The sequence below is a fragment of the Danio aesculapii genome, chromosome 3, assembly GCF_903798145.1.
Source record: "Danio aesculapii chromosome 3, fDanAes4.1, whole genome shotgun sequence".
Classification (NCBI taxonomy): Eukaryota; Metazoa; Chordata; class Actinopteri; order Cypriniformes; family Danionidae; genus Danio; species Danio aesculapii.
In genome coordinates, this window is record NC_079437.1 from 45,725,256 (window position 1) to 45,751,043 (window position 25,788).

The window sequence follows — 25,788 nt, forward strand, 5'->3', positions numbered from 1 at the left end:
GCGAAAAAAAGAAGAAACGGTTTTGTTTTGTTTGAAGGAAACGTCAAGGCATTTAATGTGGAATTCAGATTAAAAAAACGTACAAGAGAGCACTACACAGCTGTCTTTAAAATCTTACAGGTAAAAAAAAGAGCTTTAGGTGAACAACTAGTCTGCCATCTAGTGTTCATCTTTGTGTAATCTGTATACATGGCTGTTTCCTGCCACTAACTGGAAACAGATGCTAACGGACAATTCATCAGTCACAAAGATCAGATTTTTTTAAATCCTGGTTTACAGAAAAATGACATTTTGTTACTAGTAACATTGAAGAAGTTGATATTGCATAGCCAAATGGGTGACGTCAGACCGCTGAGCTTTATATTTGAGTATACTATGAGAGAATTTTACAACACTGTGAACTAGGAGGAAACACTAGATATGTGTGCTTTCACCAGCTGTCTGATTGGAGACGAAGGAAGATCCTCGAATCCTGCGCTGGAAGCTGTGAGGGGATAAAAAAGAAAAAAAAGTGCAGCGTCTAATGAAATAATTGTATTGCATGTCAATTTGCCTTGTATTCAGAGAGTTTTGAGTTTATTGCCATATCAGCTTCTCTGGCTAGGTCATGGTAAAAAACCAAAAACAACAGATCAAGTTTACCACATTTAATAAATATCACTTTTTTATAATCATAAAGATATTTTAACAATTAAAAGTCAGCAATAAATAATACATAAGATAAATACATAAATAACAGTAATAATAATAAACAAGATACAAACAAATCAAAACAGGTTTTGCAAATTAAGGTTTAATTTTGATACAAATTTTGGAAGGATTAATTTAAAAATATTTTGTCTTGTATTCATAATTCACCACATTAGATGTGCGATGGATCAAATATATGTACTACAGTTCAAATGTTTGAGGTCTGGAAGATTGGTTTAATGTTTCTCAATCAAATATGATCACAGAGGCTCTAATTATTAGAAATTCTAAAAATACGGTAAAATTATTAAATATTTTAAGAATTTAAACTAGTGTTTCTATTGCAATATACTTTTAAAATGTATTAATTTTAACAACAATTCATTTCTGTGGTTCATAACTGAAAATTCAGCATCATTACTCTATTCTTCAGTGTCACAAAATAAAAAAATTATAATAAACATATCCAATTCCCTGCCACTGAGAACAACAATAAATATTATTAGGGCTGCACAATATAAAAAAATCTGACATTGTAATATTTTGTTTTTCTGCGATTTATAATGCGATATGAATACAATTTCACAATAGGGCTTGAATAGGTCTATTTGGAATGAAACCCTTCATTTAGATTCATTGAAGTAATTTTGTAAGTGTGAAAATAAAAAAATAAACAAATTACAAGCAAAATATTTACAAAAGAGCAATAAAAAAAAAAGTAAAATAAACAATGCTTTATGGTTTTCCTGCGAGTCAAACAGTATTCAGGTACAGAAACATATATTCTTCATCATATTAATTCAGTGAAATTATTCTTTTTTTGTGGCAAAATGCTTTAAACTATTGAAATGCCTTTAAATACATGCAAATATTAAAGTTTCACACTGCTATGGTTATACTTTGCAATGACTCCACAAATCTCATGTATTCCCAACTGTTGTGCTGATCAACTATAATCCCAACTCAACATTGCAAATCCTGTGATGTGGCTATTGCAGACACACAACTCTTTTTTCAAAATCTGGATATTTTATGCTTGACGGTAGTTTTAGAAAAGCTACAATTATAGTGTGAGTCATCTACTTTTAAAACCCAGTCTTTGAATTGGACATTTTAAAAGAGAGAGAGAGTTAAGTTTATTGCCATATCTGCTTCTCTGGCTATGGTATGGCAAAAAAAAAAAACAGATAAAATTTACCACATTTTATAAATATTACTTTTCTAGAATTATAAAACTATTTATTAACAATAAAAAAAGCCTTCCACAGCAATAAATAATACAAAAGACAAAATACATAATAATAATAATAATAATAATAATATTATACAAGATAAAAACCTGAAACAGTTTATGGTTTACTTTTGATAAACATTGTACAATTTTGGAAGGTTTCACATTTAAAAACATTTCATTTAAAGTCTCTCCAGGTAACTGGAGAAAATCAGATCACTAAAAAAACTAAATCTGGCAACCTTTCATAGATTATTTTAAAGACATATATTCTACACGAAATTTAAAAAGAAGAGGATCAGACTACTTTAGATTAAACTAAAAGTCAGTATTTTGTTTCTATTTGATTTATTTATGTTTTTTTTTTTTTTTAAATCTTTTTTATTATTACTGACATTGTATTTATTATTTTTTTACTTTCTTATGTTTTGTTTGTACATGGTATCTTTTATTGTCAATTGCTGTGCAAATGTTTGTAGGTCGGAATTAGTAAGCCATTATGTTTGAATGTTTAAAAATCAAGAAAGTAAGTTGTAATAAAATGACAAATTAAAATAAAGTCTCTCCAGGTTAAAATCGTTGTCTGATAACATAAAAATAGGGCATTCCACAAGTACATCTTTAAGAGTTTGATAACTGGACATTTTAAAGCCAAAGTTTTAAAATGTTATATTATCATTGCATGTTAGCGGTAGTTAACAGGTACAGCTTGGAATGATTAGCGGTTGATTACAGCGAAAGGAATAAAATGAAGCTGAAAATAGCCTATAACAATAACAATAAAAAGTGCAATTTAAAAAAAAAAAGATAGAGAATTTTTTTTTTGATAAATGTAAAATAAAATTTAAACTGAAAAACAAAAATCCTGGATATACCATGACTTGAACAAAAATATATATTTTATATACTACAATATATAAATATCAAACTACCTGGCATTCAATGTCAGGAATACACCTGTAAAAATTCCATTATATTCCATAAATGTCCATGACTAGTGTAAACTCTGATTCTAATATGCTGATTTTCTTTGTAGAACCAGCTGTATTCACCTTACTGACCCCGTATTTTATGTCTATTTTCTACAGAGTGTATATCCACATATCCTCACCTAGTCTGGCGCTGGTCTCCTTCAGCAGCAGCTGAGATTTCTCATGGAAAGACAGCAGATCCTTCATTATACAACACTGAGAGTCCATCTGTGGACAAACACAACAGCATCTCCTTATGCATTTATAACAAACAATTATGAAATAATACTTATACGCTGAGCTTATACACCAACGCTAATCCGCACACACACTGAATTAACCACAGCAGCGGGTCATTCACATATCGCGTCTTTTCCACCCGCAAGTTCGTTATTTCCAATATTAGAATATATGCCAATATGCGTGCGCAAGCGGAGCTATGTGCTCGCACCTTCCAGATGCTCCTAGTAGAACAAGTAGGACAGTCATCAAAAACGACATTTTTATCATTTGCACATTAGTGTATTATTAAAGCATATTAGATATTAATGATATTAGAAATGCCATAAAATAAAAAACTGAAACAGACAATCAGAGCAGAGCTCATCATTAATATTCACGACCCTTCCAAATAAGGTCAAAATAGAGCATTTCATTATGGGGGCAAATACTAAGGTTGTAAATGAACGTACGAAAAAGTTTCTGGAGAATATTTGAACAAATTTATGCCACATATCCTCTATGTAGATAAGACAGAACAATTGAACATTGTTTTTCCAATGCATTCTACGGCACCTTCAACAGTTTTATATGACTGCTTTCTGAATCTATATCTGGTTCTCTGGACTGAATAGTTGAGCGTCACGGTCTCACCACTAGCTCCATGTTTTGGAGTAGTTTCTGCTGTCTCGTGAGCACGGTCTTGTAGTCAGGTTTGTTGAGAATGAGTTGACTCTGTGAAGACTTGGCAAAGCATGATGGGTCCAGCGGCACACCCGTGTCTTCACCCCGCTCCACACATCTGCAGCACGACAGAGAACCACAGCTAACACACAATTCAACAACACAATGCTCATAGTCCTTCTGCATCTATTCATGTGCTCGTGTGTTTGTGCACTCACTTGTTTAGTTCATCAGCTTTGAACCGGTGTTTGTGCAGTAGTGACTCCCATGAGGAACATTCGGCCTGTAACCTTCAGAAACACATGACGGCTATTAAAGTACTATTAAAAATGATCTGTCATGTAACTCAGTTCAAAGTAAATGAAAAGATCCAGCTGAGTTTTAAATATCAAAATACCCAAAGGAAATAATGCAAATCAAAAGAATAAAAGTTGGCTGACTACAAAACAAAAAGGATTGATTTTATTTGATATTTTTGCATTTATGTGGAAAAAGCCTCATTATGGATGTGATGCCTCTCTGTTATGGATGTGACAGATGTGAAATTGACATTTGCATGACTTTGGTAAATCAAATATAATTGTTTGAAAACACTGACAGAGATATTTGAGTATTTTACAGTACTGTAAAATAAAGGCATACGCAAACATATTAATTGCTCTGTAGTGGATTCTGGCAGATTCGATTGCATCACATTGCCACCTTTGGCTTGAGCCATGCTAACCTGAGCAAAGCGCATGCCACAGTCAAATCTAACTTTTGAAGGTATGCAAAATGAGTCTAATATTTCTGAATGTTGTCATATTACTTGAAGTTTTGATGAAGTATATGCTAGTCTACAAACTGCAGTGCTTTATTGATATGTTCCTGCATTGGGCTTACATATACATGCATTCATTTGACACACGCTGTAGACCAATCACAACAGACCTCATCATCAATTGGGAAAATTAGGAAAATTAAATGCATATTAAAAGACAATGAAAGTGTTTTATTTAGCCTGTTGTTGGGGACTTCCCAAAACTAAAATATAAACCTTTAATAATGCATAATAGAGCACTTTAATATCCATTGATGAACATGGCAAAATTAAATCCTGAAATCAATTAAATTCCTGTGGTGATGTAAGGCTGGGTGATGTGACCCAAAGGGTTCCCACTGTTTCATAAACAGCAGATTCAATGACTTTTTAAAGCACCATTAATTTCCAATCAAGCACCGTTGTAATTCACACCACCAGCATATATGAAAATCCTTACTGTAATTAACATTTCATACTTAATATTAACATTAAAATGCCACAATAATGATGTTTTGAAGGTTTTGATCAAAGGTTTTGAACAGTCATGATCAAAGAGCTTTAATAACATTATTTGAATTCAATACTGGTAATATTCAATTGTGGTTTCTGAAATATTGATAAAAATGTAAAAAAAAAATTTGTCATAATTCTTCTAAAAGATTTAAATTTAAGATTCTTAAATTGTTAAATACCATTCATACATTTATTAATTTTCCTTCGGCTTAGTCTCTATTTCAGAGGTCGCAACAGCGTAATGAACCACCAACTATTCTGGCATGTTTTACACAGTGGATGCCCTTCCAGCTGCAACCCAGTACTGGGAAACACCCACACACTCTCACATTCACACACGCACTTATACACTACAGACAAATTTAGCTTCCCCAGTTCACTTATAGTTCATGTCTTTGGACTGTGGGAGAAACCGGAGCACCAGGAGGAAACCCCACGCAAACGCGGAGAGAACATGCAAACTACAAAATGCTAAAGAAATGCTAAGCCAGGATTCGAACCAACGAACTTCTTGCTGTGTGGTGACAGCGCAAACCACTGAACCACCATGCCACCTACTGAAATGACACCATAAACTAATTTAATTTCTAATTGAATCCAAGCACTTGTTGTTAAAGTCAGAATTAGTAGCCCTCTTGAACTATTAGCCCCCCTGTTTATTTTTTTCCACAATTTCTGTTTAACGGAAAGAAGATTCTTTTCATCACATTTCTACACATAATAGTTTTAATAACTCATTTCTAATAACTGATTTATTTTATCTTTGCCATAAAGACAGTAAATAATATTTGACTAGATATTTTTCAATACACTTCTATACAGCTTAAAGTGACATTTAAAGGCTTAACTAGGTTAATTAGGTTAACTAGGCAGGTTAGGGTAATTAGGCAAGTTATTGTACAATGATGGTTTGTTCGGTAGACTATTGAAAAATAACATAGCTTAAAGGGGCTAATCATTTTCACCTTAAAATGGATTTTTTTTTAAATTAAAAACTGCTTTTATTCTAGCCGAAATAAAACTAATAAGACTTTCTCCAAAAGAAAAAATATGATCAGACATACTGTGGAAATTTCCTTGCTCTGTTAAACATCATTTGGAAAATATTTAAAAAAGAAAAAAAAATTCAAAGGGTGGCTAATAACTCTGACTTCAACTGTATGTTTGTTTTTAAGTACTTTCCAGGGCTTGAGTCCATATGTCTGAAATACAAGTACTTTCAAGATGCATGGGAATCCTGGACTCAACAATAAAAATATCACAAATGTGTATTGATAAAATTAATTAAATCTTCACACTGGTTTGATCTGCATGTAAACAAACCTACATGTGTTATACAGCTGTTGATTTGCACAAACAGAAAATAAGATCTAAAAAATGCTGTTTAGTTCAGATTTCTATTTTTAATCAAAGGAAATTTGATAATTTCATTAATTATTGTTACATCGCTCAGCCGTATTATTGTGAAGTCTTGCCAGATGATAGAGAAGAGTTACCTGTTAATGTCCTCCTGAATGCGTGCAGTGGTCATGTTAACAACGGGATCGCTGCAAATAAAAAGAGAATTTGAATGTGTTTCAGGATTGAATGTAAAATAGCAGATAAACAAACTGAACTTTACCTTTCAGCAGGTGGAAGTGAGTTCTGGATTTCTCTGCTAAAGTCTTTAGCCAGACTGTCCCATTCTTCATGCAAAGATTCAACTAAAAGTAAATGACATTGATACTGATCAGTGTCTGAGCAGAGGAGATGATTTTGGACACGTTAATGTAACCCAGAGTAAATTTGGGTTACTTAATATTATAGATGAGTGTGAGTGTGAACTCTTTTTATAAACTCTATGCAAATATGGTTGGTAAAAGCAGTGTCTGCTATTGGCTTTAAAAGTTATTGTCATGCCTCCAATAATGAAAGGAGGTTTCTGATTGGAGAGTGCGGGGGTTAATGAATTTGGAGAATCGGGGAGAACCATCAAAAAAACAGGACCAAAGTGTATGCACATTAGCATTAGCTGTGATTATACTTTCATTGCATATTCTGCTGATTTGCATGGTGAAAAGGCTTAATTGAAACTGGAAAAATGGCTTTTTGCTAAAGTCTTCTTAAGGTTTCTATCGTTCAAAGATAATATTAAAACAACCGTTTTCACAATGGTTAATTATAATAAATGTTTCTTAAATCAACAAAATCAGGATTAAGTGACACTGAAGATAAAATACTGAAAACTCAGATTTACATTATCGCCATTTACATTTCATAACTTAAAAATAGAAGAAATATTTCTTAATGAAATAAGTGCAGAAATGGTGAGTGTTAGACACTTCTTTTAATAAGTTTAAAATCTTGACAACTTTAAACTTAAACCTGACCTAACTGTAGAATTTCTAGCTAAATATAAATCAAACGCTGCGGAGAAAAAAATACCATTGGAAATTCTATAATTAATAGGCTTTCTACAACAACAACAAAATAATTTTTTTTGTCTGCGCAGTGCCAAATGTTAGTGCAGGCTTGCTGACCTTTCCCAATTTCATCCCCCGCTCTTTCTCCAACTTTATGGAGCCTGATCAGTCTCAAAAAGAATAATTTTAGAAATAAATTCATAACACAAACTTTGCAAATTTATTTGTAAATTTAAAACACGATTCATAAATACAACACACAATTTGTGAATTCAAAAGTAAAAATCCCAAAAATCTGCCCAAAATAAATTGGATTTGTGTAGTGATCTCTCACTATAAAGCAGTTAACGTTTTGCAGGCTTGCAGTTTCTCCGATTTTTTTCATGTAATTTAACATCCTTTTTTTCTACAGCACAATGTGTTCTGCTTCCTGATTGGCTGTAGACAATTGTCAATCAATCCTCTCCATCCCGTGTCTCCAGTACAGTACAGAATGCGTTCAGCTTGTCAAATTTAGATGGCACCACCATCTCTCAGGACCTGAAGTGGGACACTCACATTGACTTCATTGTCAAAAAAGCTCAACAGAGGCTATACTCTCTTCGTCAGCTGAGGAAGTTCAACCTCCCAAAGGAGCTGCTGAAACAGTTCTACACCTCCATCATTGAATCAGTCATCTGCACATCAATAAATGTAGCTGGTTTAGCTCAGCTACTAAATACGACTTCCAAAGACTACGTCGAATAGTTCGGACTGCTGAGCGAATTATTGGTACAACCCTTCCTACTCCCTAAGAACTGTACTTATCCAGAGCGAGCAGAAGGCTCATATAACGAGGGACCTCTGTATATGGAAATATGTGTTTTGAACTTACGAAGGAGATTTGTGTATTTATGAATTTATGAAAAGTGTTTTGAATTTACGAATTGAATTAAGGCATTTATGAATTGTGTTTTGAACTTACGAATTGAATTTTATAAATGTGAATTGTGTTGGGAATGTCTAAATTGTCTTTTGTAAATGTATTATTTTTGAGACTGATCTGGCTCCATACTACTTTGCTTCTTGTATATAGTGTCCAACCAAGCACATGTGCTCAGAACACAAACAAGTCGCAGGAAGTATTAAGTGTTTCTTCCAAACAAAAGCTTGTTTAAGCAAAATGCAAGCAGGCGTCTGTAGCTCCGCCTCTTTGCCCTTGTTTGGTATGCCCTGGTGGGTGCGAAGATGCATGAACAAAATGTCGATGGTTGGCCACACCTACTTGTAGCTTCTTTTGTGTTCTTGAAAAATCTATGGGTGATGTGACGGATACTATGTCCATATCTTTTACAGTCTATGATCCGAACACTGTGCTTTCCCAATAAAAGGTAAAAACAGCCAAAAAATAATAATAAATTAGATGGTTTTAAGGTCTAAAAAGTGAACATTTTATATCTATCAATTTTCATTTTCTTCAAATGAATGATCTAAATGATTGACACTTTCAAAACACATTAACAGTAGTTCATAAAAACAAACAAACTGACTTTAATTCAAAGTGCACCTATTATCCAGATCCAGATAAACAATAATAACTTTGAAGTTGTCTCTTAAATGTTTTTTAAAAAGCTGTTATTTTCAATGAATTCCCTCCCAAAAAAATAATTCCCTCATAAAAATGTAACACTTACTATAAAAAAACTGATCATTACTTTACGATTGATCCTTACAGAACAAGTAAAAAAACAAATTAAAAAAATCAGAAACCCTGACTTTACTTACCTTGAGTCTGAAGAGTCTCCGTATCGACACCAGGGATGGTGTACAGACTGCTTTTGACCCTCTGCACCGTCCTCTAGAAAACAACCAGCAAAAACAAAAAGTTCAAAAGGTGAAATTCATCAAGGACCAAAAAATAATAACAAAAATGGCATTGTAAACACCTGCATCGCAGCTTTCATGAGCATCTCCAGTCTCTCGTCATCAGGTAAAGACAGACTGATGGTTTCACACAGAGCTAAACGAGAAGAGAACACCAACAATCAGAAATGACTCAAGAAGGACGTTGTATGACAGGCTCTGTGATGCAGGACTCACGCTGAGAGGAGCTGCTAAAGGCCGGAAGAGAGCGTCGGCCTCTGGATGATCTCCTTAAAGACTTCCGCCGAGACCGAGGGTTTTGTTCGGGAGCAGGAACATTTACACTTTCCTCTTCTACCTTGTCCTCGGGCTGCTCGTTCTCTCCTAAACTCTGCATTGCTGCTGGAGCAGGAGACGTGCAGGGAGACTTCTGAGGAGGACCAGAGACGTGGTTGCTATCATGAGGACGTTTGACTCCATGAGACCCTTCTGAGGCCTGTCATACACATGACATTTAAACAGTTAAAGGGACAGTTCAATCAAAAATGAAAATTTCCTCACCATTTACACAAGCGTTTATGAATGTCTTTCTTCTGTTGAACACAAAACAAGAAGATACATAGAATGTTGGTAAAATGCAACAATTGACCTCCATAGTTGGAATACAAAATACAACGGAAGTCAATGGCTGCAGCTTTTTTTTGATTCAAAATATCCTGTTTTGTGTTCAACAGAAGATACAAATTCAAACAGACTTGTAAGAAATTGAAGGTGAAAAGTGGTCACAATTACACAGTATTTTATTCATATTCGTTCTTAAACGAATCTTCGTTCTCTGCAAAAAGATTAATCTGTTTTTTTACAAATCAACAGTAAACAATCCAATTTCTATTCTATTTGGTAGCCTTTAATATTTAAAAAATATCATCTAATCAAGTTTCATCTAATCTCTCTACACACACACACACACACACATGTATATATATATATATATATATATATATATATATATATATATATATATATATATATATATATATATATATATATCCACATATAAATTTATTTTTTTTGATGTCAAGTATGTTTTTTTATTTTCTAGCACTAACATTCCCTTTTCTATTCTTCTCCAATTAATAAAAACAAAAACATGATCTGACCTTCTAAAAATAAATCCTATTATTTTTTGTTTTTTATTAAACGCATTTACTTATATAGTTTTATACTAGAAACTATCATATCAATTACATACTTTTGATTTGTTTACTTCCATTATTCTCAATTGAAAGCCACTTTGGAGACATGCGTCCTTAAAATAATCAAAAGTAAATGTTCACCAAACAGCAAGCTGCAGACTAGGGCTGGCGATTAATCGAGAAGTAATCGAAATCGACATTCAGAACCTATAATCGATCAAATTTTTTCAGATCAATTTTTTCATTGACTTTTCCTACCACATGTAGTCACATGACCCCACTCTGTTTTATACTTCTGTGGCCAGTTTGCAGCCACATCTAATCTCTGGTCAAGCAGGACGATGGACCCATTCTTGAGCCTTAATTTGCACTACATTATCAATGATTGGAAGCTGCACCAGAGATGCCTTGAGACGGCATATTATCCCTTACATTAAAATTATTATTTACATTAAAATATATGTGTACAGTCGGCGCCAATAGCCAAGTGGTTAGTGCTTCGACACATAGCACTGAGGTGCTCGCGGTGAGCCGAGTTTGATTCCCGGCTCGAGGTCCTTTGCGGATCCTTCCCCTCTGCTTCCCACACTTTCCTGTCTCTAATCTCCACTGTCCTATTAATAAAGGTGAAAACCCCTAAAAAATAATAATAATTTAAAAATATATGTGTACAGAAGATGCAAAAATGCACTGTTTAAAATATTATTTACAGGATATACAAGAGTCACTTGATTTAGAAAAGATACTGTTTATTTTCTACTTTTAACATAAAAAAGCAACGAAAATAATAAACATTTTTATCCAAAAGTGCAAGTTATTTATTTTCACTTTTTTATAAGAAAAAAGTGGCTGTTGGTTTTAAGCAATGTGTTTTTAAATTTCAGTTGTTCAATGTTGATGTTCAATAAATAATCATAGATAGTGTGTTTTCTTCAATTATATTAAAGTCAAGTAATGTACCCTTCACTCAAAAATCTTTCACTTGTAATATGTGAGTATATTTACTGTATAAAAACCTGTCAGTGAACTATGAAGGCAAAAACATAAAATAAATAGATAAAATAATAGTTCATTAATCGTAATCGAGTTAACATGCTCAATAAATTGAGATTTTGATTTTAGCCCAAATCGTCCAGCCCTACTTTAAACACTTATGCAGGGGTTGTTTATGCATTTTTGGTGACATAAATCAGAACTCAGAAAGAGCTAAAGGCAACTAAACATGTTTATAAAGATGTGGAAAGATTTTTTGACCATCAGTTACAGATTTCTATAACTATACAGTATTTCTGAAATATTTGGGGTCTGGAAGATGTCTCTTATGATCACCTAGACTGTATTTACTTGATCAAAAATGCAATAATCTTGAAAATATTATTACAATTTAAAATGAAAAGTTCAAATTAAAACATTTTATGATCATATTCATAGTAGTAATAACAAAAACATAATTTATAAATTCATTAAAAAATCATTATGGGTTATGAGGTTTGTTCTTATTTTGAACACAAAATATATTGTTGATGTTGGAATGCTTGAAACTGAAAAAAATTTTTATGTTTGGAACAACTTGAGAGTAAATTTTCAGCTTTTGGTCAATCGCTATACTAATAATAGTCTAATAATATTCAAAACAAAGAAACTGCATATAAACAAAACATTTAGGTGAACAAAAACAGAAGAAAACATACAGTTGAAGTTAGAATTTTAGCCCTCCTGAATTATTAGCCCCACTGTTTATTTTTTTCCCCAATTTCTGTTTAACGGAGAGAAGATTTTTTTCAACACATTACTAAACATAATACTTTTAATAACTCATTTCTAATAACTGATTTATTTGATCTTTGTCATGATGACAGTACATAATATTTTACTGGATATATTTCAAGACACTTCTATACAGCTTGAAGTTACATTTAAAGGCTTAACTATGTTAATCAGGTTAACTAGGCAGGTTAGGGTAATTAGGCAAGTTATTGGATAACGAGTTTATTCAGTAGACTATCGGAAAAAAATGTATAGCTTAATGGGCTAATAATTTTGACCTTAAAATGGATTTTAAAAATTTTTTAAACTGCTTTTATTCTAGCCTAAATAAAACAAATAAGACTTTCTCCTGAATAAAAAATATTATCAGACAAACTGAGTTTAAACATCATTTGGAAAATATTTAAAATAGAAAAGAAAATTCAAAGCGGGGCTAACAACTCTGACTTAAACTGTACATGTTATACCTTATTTCCATGTTCATATATTCATATCCAAAGATAATGTAATATAAATCTATATAAATATAAAAGCTTTACACACGTATGCAGGTGTTGTTTATGCATTTTTGGTGACATTAAAGACAACTAAACAAGTTATAAAGATGCGGAAATGATTTTATGACCATCTAAACATCTAAAACTATTCAGTATTGCTGTATTTAAGTTTGTATTATAAGTTTGGCAGTATTTATTTGACCAAAATACAATAACATTGTAAAATAATATTACACATTAAAATAATTGTTTTCCGTTTTAATAGACTTTGAAATCATATTTATTTCTGTGATCAATTTCAAGCTCGATTTTGAGCATCATCAGAGATCACGCTATATATTATGAATATATAATGTATAAATATAGTATATAACATATGTTATTATATTATACTCAGTTGTTGAATAAATGTAATCATTTCTAAGAAAAAAACAAAAAACAAACACTGACTCGAAAGCTTTAAATGATACATAAATAACAAAGCAGATTTACCATAGTATTGATGTTACTGGCATCACATCTGTGAGAGAGAGTAGATGGTCATTTACAATGCAGCACGTCCAACAAACTAAACAGCCTTCTTTGACAGACAAAATATATTATAATGTATTAAAACATCTAAGAACATGTATTTTAGTTCCTAGTCAAGTTTAACGTTAGCAGTTTGACAACATCAACATTATTCTAAAAACTGTGTTGATTTCTTTATTATTAAAGGACATCGTTTGTGCAAGGTTACAATCAAATGTCACTGGTAAACATAAACTGTAATCATAATAAAACACTCACTGCTCGTAACCTTCTTGATTCTGAGGCTCCGCCATTTTCTTTCAAAGCCCGCGCGTCGACTCATATAAGCCCCGCCCACCTTCATTTCCACCGCGATGCCTTTTGGGATCTGTAGTTGTGTTAGATTACGGTCGATAACCTTTTCCCTAACATATTAACATGGCTTGAGGAAAAATCATTTATTCATACAAGGTGTACGTTCGTGTGGATACGAATAAATAATGTTTCCATATACTCAATGTAAAGCCCACTGGATTGGTGAAAATCAAAACTTCTGCGTGCACATGCAATGCTTTTGCTCTGCGGGCGCGTGTGGTGTAGAAACATATGATACATTAACATATCAACAACTGTGAATAAAACTCTGAAAATGTTGCTTACTTCTGTGCTTGGAACAAAGTGCTGTCGTGCTCCTCTTCATCCTAGTGGATATTTTCTTAGATTACAACAGGCAGAGCTTTAAAGCTGGTTCATTGGATGACAAAAGTCCAATAAATGATGAACAGTAACTTTAAATTCAGTGAAAAACCTTGGAATAACAATAACAACAACAAAAAAATTACCTGACATGTGATGTCAATTGAAACGGACGGAGGGTGAGAAAGGGTTAAAATTATTTATCATTTTATGATAATATATTGAGAGTTGTAATAAGAAAACATTATTTCTGAAAAAAAAAAATTATTGATTTTCAAATCTCGAGTTTTGTTCTTATTCTGAACACAAAAGATATTTTTAATGTTGGAATGCTTGAAACTGAAAATAAAAATGTAAATGTTTAAAACCACTTGAGAGGAAATTTTCAGTTTTTGTTGAATCTCTAATAATAATAATAATAATAATAATAATAATAATAACAATAGTAATAATAATAAAATCTAATGATATACAAAGCAAGGAAATTACATTTAAATCAACTATTTAGGTGGATAAAAACAGGAGAAAATGTATACATGTTAAACATTTATATTTACATCACATTAAATATTGCTTCTGTTTGTCAGCTTCCTACTTGTCATGTGAACGGTCAAAAAATGTGGGACCTTTGGGTTAAATTGCACCAACATAGGTGAAGACAATGTTGGGGTAATGCATTACAAGTAATATTTATCTTCTGAGTTATGAGTAAACTAATTCAAAAAATAAATAATAATATTTGAGTTACTGGTATAAAATATATAATACGAGTTACTTTAGCTTAATTAATCTAACAGCCCCAATCTAAAGCGTCTGGTAATTTCCTTATTTATCTGACAAACACTCTTTACCTTTCAGATTACCTTTCCAGTTGTTTTCCTGACTCTGCAATGTGGTGAGTCAATCTAAACAAGTGGTACTCACTGCAGAGCCACGTGGGCAGAGCTGAGCTCCAGCAGGGGAGGGGGCTTGGACTCCAGCTCCTCCTTGCTGCACTTCTTCTTTAAGTGATGTCACTGGGTGGGGTACATGCATTAAAACAGCTTATAAGAGGAGGAGAGCTTAAGCTCCCCCTCATTGGAGGTGAGCTCCGCCCAAGTGGCTCTGCAACAAAGTGTCCGAAACCCCCATAGAACAGGTTGTCCAGATGAAGACTAAATGATTTCCAATCCTGCTGAGGCTGAAAGTGTAACTAAACTCATGAGTCTGCAGGGCTGCAGCTCTCAAAGAACTGTGTCCGACCCCCTTGACGATGTAAAATAATGTAGTTTAAGTTCCCTTGCCTGACATGAACACAATTTGCTTGTTCTCTCATAAAAGTGTTGACATACAGAAGTCACACAAACAAACAACACAAGCACAGCTGTTTTATGGTCATTTATAAGTCTCTCTGAGAATCGTCTTTTTACAAAATGATGAAAACAAAAGGAAAATAAAGAAACACTTCTTCAGAATGCCCCATCACAGCCGTGTGCTTCACCCACACTACACGCACACACACATACACTCGCACCTCAGCACAATACTGTCGTTTTGTTGGCCGTCAGAGCGGAGGGGTGGTTAAAGAGGTCAGTAGACAGAAAATGAAGCGAGAGTATTAAAAGAGAGCGCAGACAGAGACTGGGAAGAAAGAGGGAACACTGGGGTGTGTACAGTATTGAGTTTCACGCCCGTCCATGTGTGCCAGCAGTCCAGAACCGTGTTCCTGTAAAGCCCGTTCACAGTCTGGTCACGAGGGGCAGCAGCTGCTCTGGTGATTGTCGACAAAAACAGTTCATTTCGGCAACCGCAGGGTTCCTTTGCCCAGCAGGAACTGCAAAACTCGGTCCACCAGCAGGGCGGCGACAAAATCCACAACGAGGACCTGGGCTATTATTAACTTAAACTGCAGAGAGAAGAAACACATCCTCACATTAAACAACAATACATGGATACAGAAATACGCATACAGAAAATTAAACAGGTGACATATATTTTAGAATAATGCTGTTCACACCAGATAGTGCGTACATAGACTTGTGAAAATTTTGAGTTTACTTGCTTCATTCGTGCATCAAATTTACATCACAATAAATGCAGATTCATGTCCTGGACAAGGCTTCTGTCTGCCCAGTGACTCTAGCGTCAATGCTAAATGGCTAACATGGATTTTATTGAGAGAGCAGCTGTGCTTTATGGAGGCTGAAAAAGAGCGTCGATACGTTTGGCGCCGTGACTGAGTGCACTAGATAATTTTCAGAGGTGCACCCAGCTTTGTGAGTTCATCAACAACTCCAGAAACTATAGCTGGATGATGGAGGCTTTCAGCGGTGCTTCCGACTGAGCCGAGCCCAGTTTGATGAGCTGTTGTCCGGTGTCGACAAGAGAGTTTCCCCTCTGAACACCAACAACAAGCACTACGTCATAATCACTCCCCTACAAGAGCAAGCTCCTGATTGGTTACCACGGCGCGAATGTCTGCTGAAGTTCAGATTTTCCTACTAAAGCCTTTTGCATCAAACACGCAGAACACTCAACTCGCGAGGCTTCATTCATGCGAATTGCGTCATTCATGCCACCTTATTCTCGCGAAACACACTGCAGGGTGTCTATTCACGTCTTTGCATTGACTTAACGTGTAGATCACTTGTGTTTTACCCTTCATCCGCATCTGGTGTGACGCAGCATTAGACTTTATCGTTTAAAATATGATGCTATTTGTATTTCAAAGTAACATTCGGCTGAATGAGTCATGCAAATATCGACTGTTACAGTAAATAAATTAGTTCTTTTTTTCATTCAAAATAATTGCTGTATATACATAGTGCCTAATATATAAACAGCATAAATTACATTTATAATGTGTCTAATTTTTATATTATTTATCTATGATATACGGTGGCCGGGAAGTACAAAACAATATTACAAAGTGTGAAACACTTTTACAAAGCTCGAGACAAATATACATTTTGAAAAACATTTTTACCTATCATAAGACACAATTACGTAGAAAAAACAATTTTACCAAGGACAAAACTAATTTGCATTTTAGAAAAAAATAACAAAACGCAAAACACTTTTACCAGTCCCGAAACAAATTTATAATTACAGATTCCTTACGGAAAGGGAATGTACCACACACCGGAAGTGACCTGGAATGTACAACGAGAGTGACGCAGGGAAAAGTGTTGTTGTTGGTGGTGAGCGCGGTAAATTCGTGCTGTGGAGTGCATGGCGTAAATAAAGATTATGGTGCCCGAACATGGACTGCAGTCAAGGGATGTTTTGCCTGTTTTGTGGCAAACACATGAGCAGCTTAACGCGGTTTTGCTTTACATGTGGTTGGTCCTTGGAGTTTATAAAGGACACGGACCAGATGGAAACACCAGACATACTGCATCACTCCATCAATGTGTTCAATATTTTAACGAGGGCCACTCGTACGCTATAATCATGGACATGATGTCAAGTCTACACGGTTTAAACATCTGCTTGAGGACTCTTAACAGTAAACTAAATGAAGCCGGTGTTGCGGTTTAACTGGTGACTGTGTTAACTGGGGATGTAAACTATTCACGTTTGCAGATTCGTCACTTTTTCACAGCAACAAAACATGCCCATACCAAATAAAGATTCTTATTACTGGGTGTCAGTGTAAACATTATTGATTTTAATATTTCTGTAGCAGAACAGTATATAACCAAAATTAATGTAAATAAATAATTATAATTGACATGTCATCAACGGGATTTGAACCCAGGTAAAAAGGTTCAGAGCAGGTATCAACCGACCTATCTAACTGAGCTATCCAGGTCTACATGGTGAAGTCGTTTCAATATCTTTATCAGTCAACATATGTCGTGCTGTGATTGTTTCCATGTACTTGCGTTTACATGTTTCTTCATACTCTCACCTGATTTTTCTCAAAATAACTCTAAATGACAAAACGATGTTTCATCGCAGTTGAAAAAACAATGATTTTTATTGTTATAGACGTGTTAACCTGTGTCTACAAAGTCACACACGAGCTGATATTTTCCGGTGTGTGGTACATTCCCTTTCCATAAGGAATCTGTAATTGTAAATTTGTTTCGGGACTTGTAAAAGTGTTTTGCGTTTTGTTATTGTTTTCTAAAATGTAAATTAGTTTCGTCCTTGGTAAAATTGTTTTTCCTATGTAATTGTGTCTTATGACAGGTAAAAAAAATTTCTAAATGTATATTTGTCTCGAGCTTTGTAAAAGTGTTTCACACTAATATTGTTTTGCACTTCCCGGCCACCGTAATGATAAAAGCCACGATACCATAACAAAACATGCAGAAAAAAAGACTTATCATCATCTTTACAAAAAATCTCAATAAATTATTCAAAACACACAAACACTTTTGTGTGTCTGAGTTATTTCACTCAACAATGACATTTTTTAACCGAATAATAGTCGTGACTTATTTTCATTTGTTCCATATCATGTTATGTTCATAGTTTAAGTCAAAGACCCCAAGAACTAAATATATAAACAACAGATCCAACAGTGTTTATGTCACCATAGAAATGAATTGAATTAATGCATGTTTTAAAGTCACTTTAAAGTCAAAACTGACAATTCATATTTGTTTATTGACTTACCAAATGTATTACTATTTTGTTGCATCTGTGCATTATTTATTTAAAAGAATTTGCTTTAGTCAATTTTAAATGAAAAAGGCCTCCTTTCCCCCTTCAACATCATCCCAGATTGGCATCTACAGGTGTGAGGGCAGGATTAACCTGTCACTCACATTAGATCCACCAATAGAAAACCATAACCATTCAATCAGTTTCCAATAAACAAATTCAAATGTTCTTGTAAGACGAGCTTGTGCACTTGGATATTCAATAATAAACATTTCTCGTTTTTTTAAAAAATTGTCCTAAGACAAAAATGGGTGTTGTTCAATAGTTTGAGGACCACTTTGATGAAAGATTTTGATCCACTTCAAATATTGACTACCGTACATCTCAACAGGAAAGAAAACATGATTGTGAATTCTCCTCGTTGTTGTTTTCCACTTCTAAATCTTTCCTTTAGTCATTGTAATGAGTTAGGGTTTGTGATGAGCTGGATTCATACCTCAGTTGGAATATCCACCAAGGCAAACTGCTCATTGAACTCAGGTGAAGATCCTGTCAGCAGTCCTACTATGGCGAGCCCTGATATAGCGATGCTCCACAGCAAGGGCCGATTCTCAGTGAGAGACTCCATGAACGGATGACCCTGGATGACAAGTAAAACCGGTCAAGGATAGGTTTACACAAAAACTAAAACCATAAAAATACTGTTAAGAAAGGCTGTAATAAAAACCAAATAAAGGCAACCTGCTTAAATAACTGAAAATTAGAGTGTTGATCTGGCAAAAAAGGCTCTGTCCACATGAACACAGGTATTTTGAAAACCAGCATTTTTTTCATGCACTTTGGCTGTTTGTCCACAAGAAAACGAAGTAATTCGCAGGGTAAAGATTTTCTGAAATTCTGGTTACAGGAGTTTTGGCCTCATGACATCAGTGTTTGCGGTGTTTTCTCCTTTCTGATTGGCCAACACCACTGGGTTCACATCAAATGTGGAAGACACAGTTGTGGTGAATTACATACATTAGTGGCATAGGATGATAATCCATCTTTGTTTTCAAGTTTGCATTGACCTGTATGCAGTTTACTCAAGCAAATACTTAATCCTGTGTTTGGTGTAAAGTAGGGCTTCACGATACTTGAAAAAGCGAACATTGCAATATTTTGTATTTCTGCAATATATGTTGCAATATAAATACAATTTTACCAGATGAATTGAATAGCTCTATCTGGAAACCATAAATAATTTTCGATTGATTGGCAGGAATTTGTAGGGGAACAAATCATGCATGAAATGTAATAAACAAGTGACAAGCATGGCTAAATGCAATAGAGCACATATAAAAGTGAAATAAACTTTATAAAATGCTTTATGGTTTTGAGAATATAGTCAAATCATATTCAGGTGCAGAAACTGAAACAAATCAAACATAAAACAACACAGCCAAGACTTTACTCCTTAAATAGTTCAATAAAATGATTTTCTATTAAAGCTACAAATGGTAAAATTGCTTGTGTGTAAATGATTTAAATTCTTATAGCGCTTATAAACTTGTGCAAATGATAAACTTTTATGGTTAAAACATTATGGTTAAACTGCAGTAACTCCACAAATTTTCTGTATTTTGAACTATGGTTATATAATCCCAATATGATATAAACAATCTTAAACTAAATAATCCCAATTTAACATTGCAGATCCTGTGATGTGACTATTGCTGATGTGCACATTGCGATATCAATGCTAAAACCATATATTGTGAGGTCCTGGTGTAAACCCAGCATAAAAGGCTTTTATCGCCACCTGTTGGTTCGGTGTTGCCTTAACATGCATCACAGTGAGTTTTTGTCTTGACTGAGTTTCTTTCCCTAATCATTGTACATATAGACATGGCCCAAATAAATCAATCAAGGTAAGTGATTGTAAAGTAAAATGACTAAAACTAATAAAAAGCTCAACAGGAAAAAGTTAAATAGCACAATAGCATTAAATTTACTAAAACATTAAGAAACATGAGTGTACAAATAAAATCATATATATATATATATATATATATATATATATATATATATATATATATATATATATATATATATATATATATATATATATATATATATGTGAAAAATAGTAGATGATCCTAAAAAAACTCTGGCTTGCACAATTAATATTGACACCTCAAGAAACACCTACAGTATGTGCTCAAATGTGATGTTCAACTGTAAAGCTTCCATGACCTCTTTCATTTTGGGTGAACTATTGACAGTAGAAAATGCTTAATTCCTTCACGTTGTCCAAACACAAATCGATTGTGTGGAATTAAGTTAAATTATGTATTCATTCATTCATTCATTCATTCATTCATTCATTCATTCTCCTTCGGCTTAGTCTTTATTTCAGAGGTTGCCACACTAGAATGAACCACCAACTTTTCCAGTATATGTTTTATACAGCGATGCTCTTCCTGCGCAACTCAGTACTGGGAAACACTCAAACACGCACATTCACACACACTACAGACAATTTAGTTTACCCAGTTCAACTATGGCGCATGTCTTTGGATGGTGGGGGAAACCGGAGCACCTGGAGGAAACCCAGGAGAACATGCAAACGCCACACAGAAATGCGAACTGACGCAGCCGAGACCTGAACCAGCGACCTTTCTTGCTGTGAGGCGACAGTGCTAACCAATGTTTTAGCAAATTTAAGTGGACTGAACATAAAACAATTATGTTATCCTCTTAAAAAATCTCAAGAATTGTGTTGCTTCAGCTCATTTTAAAGAAGTCTTTATTATGAGTAGTCATTTTCTGAGTGTTTGTTGACATGGAAAGGAAATAATATTTGACCAAAAGCACTGAAAATAATCGTTTCACATTTATGCAAGTCTAATACATGCAATTGGTGTAATTAATATGAAAGTACCTTATAATTAATGGCAAACGTGGCCATCTGCATGGCCATGGACATGATGTATACTGTACTGTTGATGAGGCTGGGCTCAAACTCTTTGTACAGGTCCACAAATTGCTCTGACCTGCGGGAGAAAAACACAGGGAAAAGCCAAACATCAAGACAGATCTGTTCAAATCTGATGCAAATGAGAACAATAACATCACATATATATAAAATTAAATAAAAGTCAGCTACAGACTAAACAGACATGCACTGATCTAAAGATTATTTTAAAAAAGATACGTTAATTACATCAGATACAAATTAAATCAATAAAGAATGTGTAGTAAAGACTACACGAGATTTCTCAAATAATCTTGAGCAGCAAATCATCATAGTATACTGATTTCTGAACACTGCAGTGATGCTGAAAATTCAGTTCTTGCCATCACAGGAATAAACAACATTTTAAAATATATCAACTTGGTAAACAAGTACTTTAAATTGGTAGTAATATTTCACAATACTCCTGTTTTTATTGTATTTTTATCACATTTAATTCTTGTGTATAAAGAGCGTAAATGTAAAAGTATAGAAATTAACCACCATGACTAAATACTTCTACAGCAATGGTTCTCAAACTGTGGTGCATGTACCACTAATGGTACACTGGCTTCCTTATAGTGGTACGCGGAGGAATCGCTGATTAATTAAAGTAAAAAAATTAACACACTTTTAACCTTTTGATGCATATGATAACACCGATGTGATCAGTAAATTGATTTTAATAGGCTAAACCTTCTATTTTATTTTCAGTGTTCTAATGTTTGTTATATATTTTATCATTTGAAGCTAATTTCCTCCCCATATTTGTAACTGTTGTTGGGGGGTATTCTGTATTTTTATATCCCAAAGTTGACAGGTATGGTTTAATGACTACATTTTCTGACACACAAAGCTGACTCTAGCGTGCAGTAAGCAGATCTAATTTAAATATGTTAATCCAATTCATATATCTAAAATACAAGTTAATGTTTAGGTTTTAAAGATATACAAATAAGTCACATGCATCATATATTTCAAAATTTATCAAAAAGAGTTTATATATGAATATGATGACATATAGCTTTTATTTATGAGGTCCAGGGAATATTTCCAGCTTTTGAGGAATAGGCTACTTTATGATAATACTTTACATTTAAGTACAGCAGTTTTCCTTTTACTTTTTTTTTAAAGAACAGTGGCATTTTTAATTAACTTTTAAAAGCTTATTTTCTATTTATAATGTTTAAAGTGGCTGACAATAATAAATATTGAACTGTGCAGTGCTGTAGCTGCTTAATTAGGACTACTACGCTACTGTATTTTAATACTGGTCATTATGGAAGTACTTGGAGAGACAATTATTTTCTGAGGTGGTACTTCGTGAAAAAAGTTTGAGAACCACTGTTCTAGAGCATAGGTCTCAAAGTTTGTTCCTAGAGGGCCGCAGCTCTGCACAGTTTTGCTTCAACCCTATCAAACACAGCTGATCCAAATAATTGAAGTGTTCAAAAGAGTCATGAACACCTTCATTAGTTTGATCAGCTGTGTTTGATAGGGTTGGAGCAAATCTGTGCAGAGAACTGGCCCTCCAGGAACTGACTTTGAGACCTCTGCTCTAGAGAATGCTGATGATGAACTTCTCTTCAAAAAAAAGCAAAGAATTAATGACAGTATATATAAAATCATTAGGATATTTCATTTTTGTTGTTGTAAAATAAATAAATTAATCAGTTAACAAAAAAAGGAAAAACAGGAATAATCATCCATCAACCAACAACTGCTCTTCTGGAAAAGCAGAGTAAGTTTGTGACTAAAATCCTATGTGCCCCGAATCTGTGGAGAATGATACCCTCTAGTGTTCATACCTGGGTGGGCTTCTGGTCTGCGCCCCCCTGTAGAGGTACACCAGACTGCAGAAGTGCACCGCAAACTGTAGCAGCACAGTGAGGACCGTGTACAGGTTGAAGATGTTTGGTAAAGGCCGCTCCTTAGACAACGACTTCAAAGGCTGACGAGAAACACACACACAGTCAATATCTGAGTTTCCATCACTCTGTGGTAAAGCACATTTTGAAGTACGGCATGAGAATGATGGAAAAGCCAAATTTCAACTAAAATCCCTCAAGTTTTTATACAAGCTTATATTAAACATTTGAACGCTTTATAGTGAGCATCTCAGCTGTGAACGGCCCTTAAAGGTTCAGTGAAGTGCTCTTTATACTCAAGTTTGACAGCTGAAATACGAAGACAGGGCAGAACATCTAGTAGCTCCTCCCCTTTTACAAAACAGCCAATAGGGTTTTGTTTTTATTAGAGCTCTGGCAGTATCTGCAGTTCCGAGAAGGACCAGTGTTGCCATATTGGACGGTTTTTGAATTTATTTTTGCGGGTAAAAAAGGACATAGGCGGGTGGTGAAAATTTGGGCGGTTTTGCAACGCAACGCCCGCCCCATGGAACATAACAGTTTATAATGTTTTGAATAATATAAAGAGATAATAAAGATAATAGAAAAACAAAAATTATATACAAATGTTTGTCATGACTTATTGTATATCCAGCTATTTGACAGCCCATATATTACACACTTTAACATGATTTTCCATTAATATAATAATGTTTATGACAGTATGTATTATTATACTGCTGTTTGTGTAAACTGTGCATTTAACATTAATAAAGGATCTGTCAACATATGAATAATAATTAAATAAATGTTTGTAAGAACTACAACACTTGTAAAAACATAAAAAAAGTAAAAAATAAATAAATAAATAGTTTAGTTAGAACTACAAGCGATTAAATAAAGTTAATCAAAGATGTCCTAGGCCAAGAATGGCTATTATTTTGGTTTTAGGTTAATTTGATCAGAGGTGTTGATCCACTTCAAATGTTGACTACATATACCAGCTGGTTTAGGCTACCATGTGTATCATCATTTGGGTGGTCAGAGTAAAATAAGTCAAATTTGAAGTAATCAAAGTACTTAAAAAAAAAAAAAAGTAAAAGTAAAATTTGAGCACAGAAGATATATTTTACCGACAACATGAATTTAGGCTAGTGGAAATGTCAAGTGGCTAGTGATTTTGGAAAATGACTAACCACAGTGGCTGATGAGCAAAAACAGTGAATGTCAAGCCCTAAATGAAATATTACCTTTGAGCGTGAGATGAAGAGGAAGCAGCCGGCCAGCAGCAGGCCCTGAAGAGTGGCCTGGAAGTCGCTGAATTTGACGCCCTCCAGGTAAAGCACAGACTGACTGTAGGCCAAAATCAGAGCGTTCAGCGCCAGGATCTTGAACATCTGCAGTGTGGTGACCAGAGTACAGCGGCCCTGCTTGATCACGTGACAGACTGGAAAAAAAAACACACACAGCAAAGTATGAGGACAAACATAAGCACATTAGACTAATAATCCAGACACATTTAGAGATGATGTTTTATTTTCTAATAGTGCACACTAACTAGGGCTGCTCCCAAACCGTGCGTACGAGATCATCAACACCCTGCTGTTGGCACTCTGACAATCCAATATGTTTACATGTTTTCTAACTAAACAAATAGATTTTAATTGGTTTACTTCATGAAGCTGTTGTGCTCATGTTTAAGTGCTAGTCTAACTTCAACAAACTGTTTATAGAAGACATTTAATAGCCTTCACCTTAACGATAATTTGAACTCATCCTATTACAAACTCGCCACCTGCTCCCATTGAAAATGAATGACTTCCACCTACTTTGGCCCTCTCAAGCACACCATAATAGTTGACTAACTGATAATCCACATGTAAATAGTTTATTAATAAATGTGTCAGTCACTAATGGTTAAAATGACTATTAGTAGACCATGAGGCCAGATTTGCAGGCTAGCCAGTTAAGTTTCATTTTAGTTTGCACAAATTCTGACTTTTAGGTACAATGAAAGCAGCTGAGCTGCTCCATAATAGCATGGAAACAAAGGGTGATTAAAGTCAAGCTGCATCCATGTTACCTAAAACCCAAGATTGACGCAGACTAATCTGAAACTTTACAGGCTAGTCAGCTAATCAAGCTTTATGCTACAGGCCGCAGAAAAACCTTTAGTCAAAGTTTGCAAACATTTTCCAATCATGTTCTTGTTTACACCAAAAAATAACCAAAAGACGCTTAGACATAATTTCCACACTATCCTCCCGTCACAATCTTTTTATTAGCAGATTTATGACAGAGTTTAGTGTGACTGTTAAATTGTGCAGCCTGTTATT

General features: G+C 34.2%; 2 protein-coding genes across 4 annotated transcripts in view; both read right to left on the reverse strand.

Annotated features, from left to right (window-relative positions):
* LOC130219641 (kinetochore-associated protein DSN1 homolog) lies at positions 1-13,663 on the reverse strand. Of its 3 annotated transcripts, none has more exons than XM_056452088.1 (11): positions 13,604-13,663; positions 13,307-13,334; positions 9,592-9,850; positions 9,438-9,511; positions 9,277-9,349; positions 6,732-6,813; positions 6,607-6,657; positions 4,014-4,085; positions 3,766-3,937; positions 3,033-3,120; positions 1-484 (listed from the first exon to the last, which is right to left on the reverse strand). In XM_056452088.1, exons 1-11 carry the CDS (start codon positions 13,636-13,638, stop codon positions 402-404), a joined length of 1,017 nt encoding a protein of 338 aa, XP_056308063.1. In that variant the 5' UTR covers positions 13,639-13,663; the 3' UTR covers positions 1-401. The 3 variants fall into 3 exon arrangements, with proteins under 3 accessions (XP_056308063.1, XP_056308079.1, XP_056308070.1); XM_056452104.1 differs by having other exon boundaries at positions 9,592-9,784; positions 13,604-13,638; XM_056452095.1 differs by having other exon boundaries at positions 3-484; positions 3,766-3,913.
* Positions 13,664-15,384: 1,721 nt separating this feature from the next.
* The window catches only part of atp13a1 (ATPase 13A1), a 46,485-nt gene continuing 36,081 nt past the window's right edge, over positions 15,385-25,788 (reverse strand). The window contains exons 21-25 of the mRNA XM_056454112.1: positions 24,703-24,899; positions 23,414-23,556; positions 21,534-21,645; positions 19,110-19,253; positions 15,385-15,905 (exon numbers count right to left, since the gene is read on the reverse strand). Of these exons, the coding sequence (XP_056310087.1) occupies positions 15,795-15,905; positions 19,110-19,253; positions 21,534-21,645; positions 23,414-23,556; positions 24,703-24,899 (707 nt within the window). The 3' untranslated portion in view covers positions 15,385-15,794. The remainder of the gene's footprint in view (positions 15,906-19,109; positions 19,254-21,533; positions 21,646-23,413; positions 23,557-24,702; positions 24,900-25,788) is intronic.

Bases quoted from the DNA above. Each gene is read 5' to 3' on its own strand.
- LOC130219641 (XM_056452088.1), bottom strand. From the start codon at position 13,638: ATGGCGGAGCCTCAGAATCAAGAAGGTTACGAGCA. The intron at 9,512-9,591 runs GTGAGTCCTGCA...CTTCTCGTTTAG, and splicing joins CTTTAGCAGCTCCTCTCAGC to CTCTGTGTGAAACCATCAGT. The intron at 6,658-6,731 runs GTAAAGTTCAGT...TTTTATTTGCAG, and splicing joins TCACTTCCACCTGCTGAAAG to CGATCCCGTTGTTAACATGA.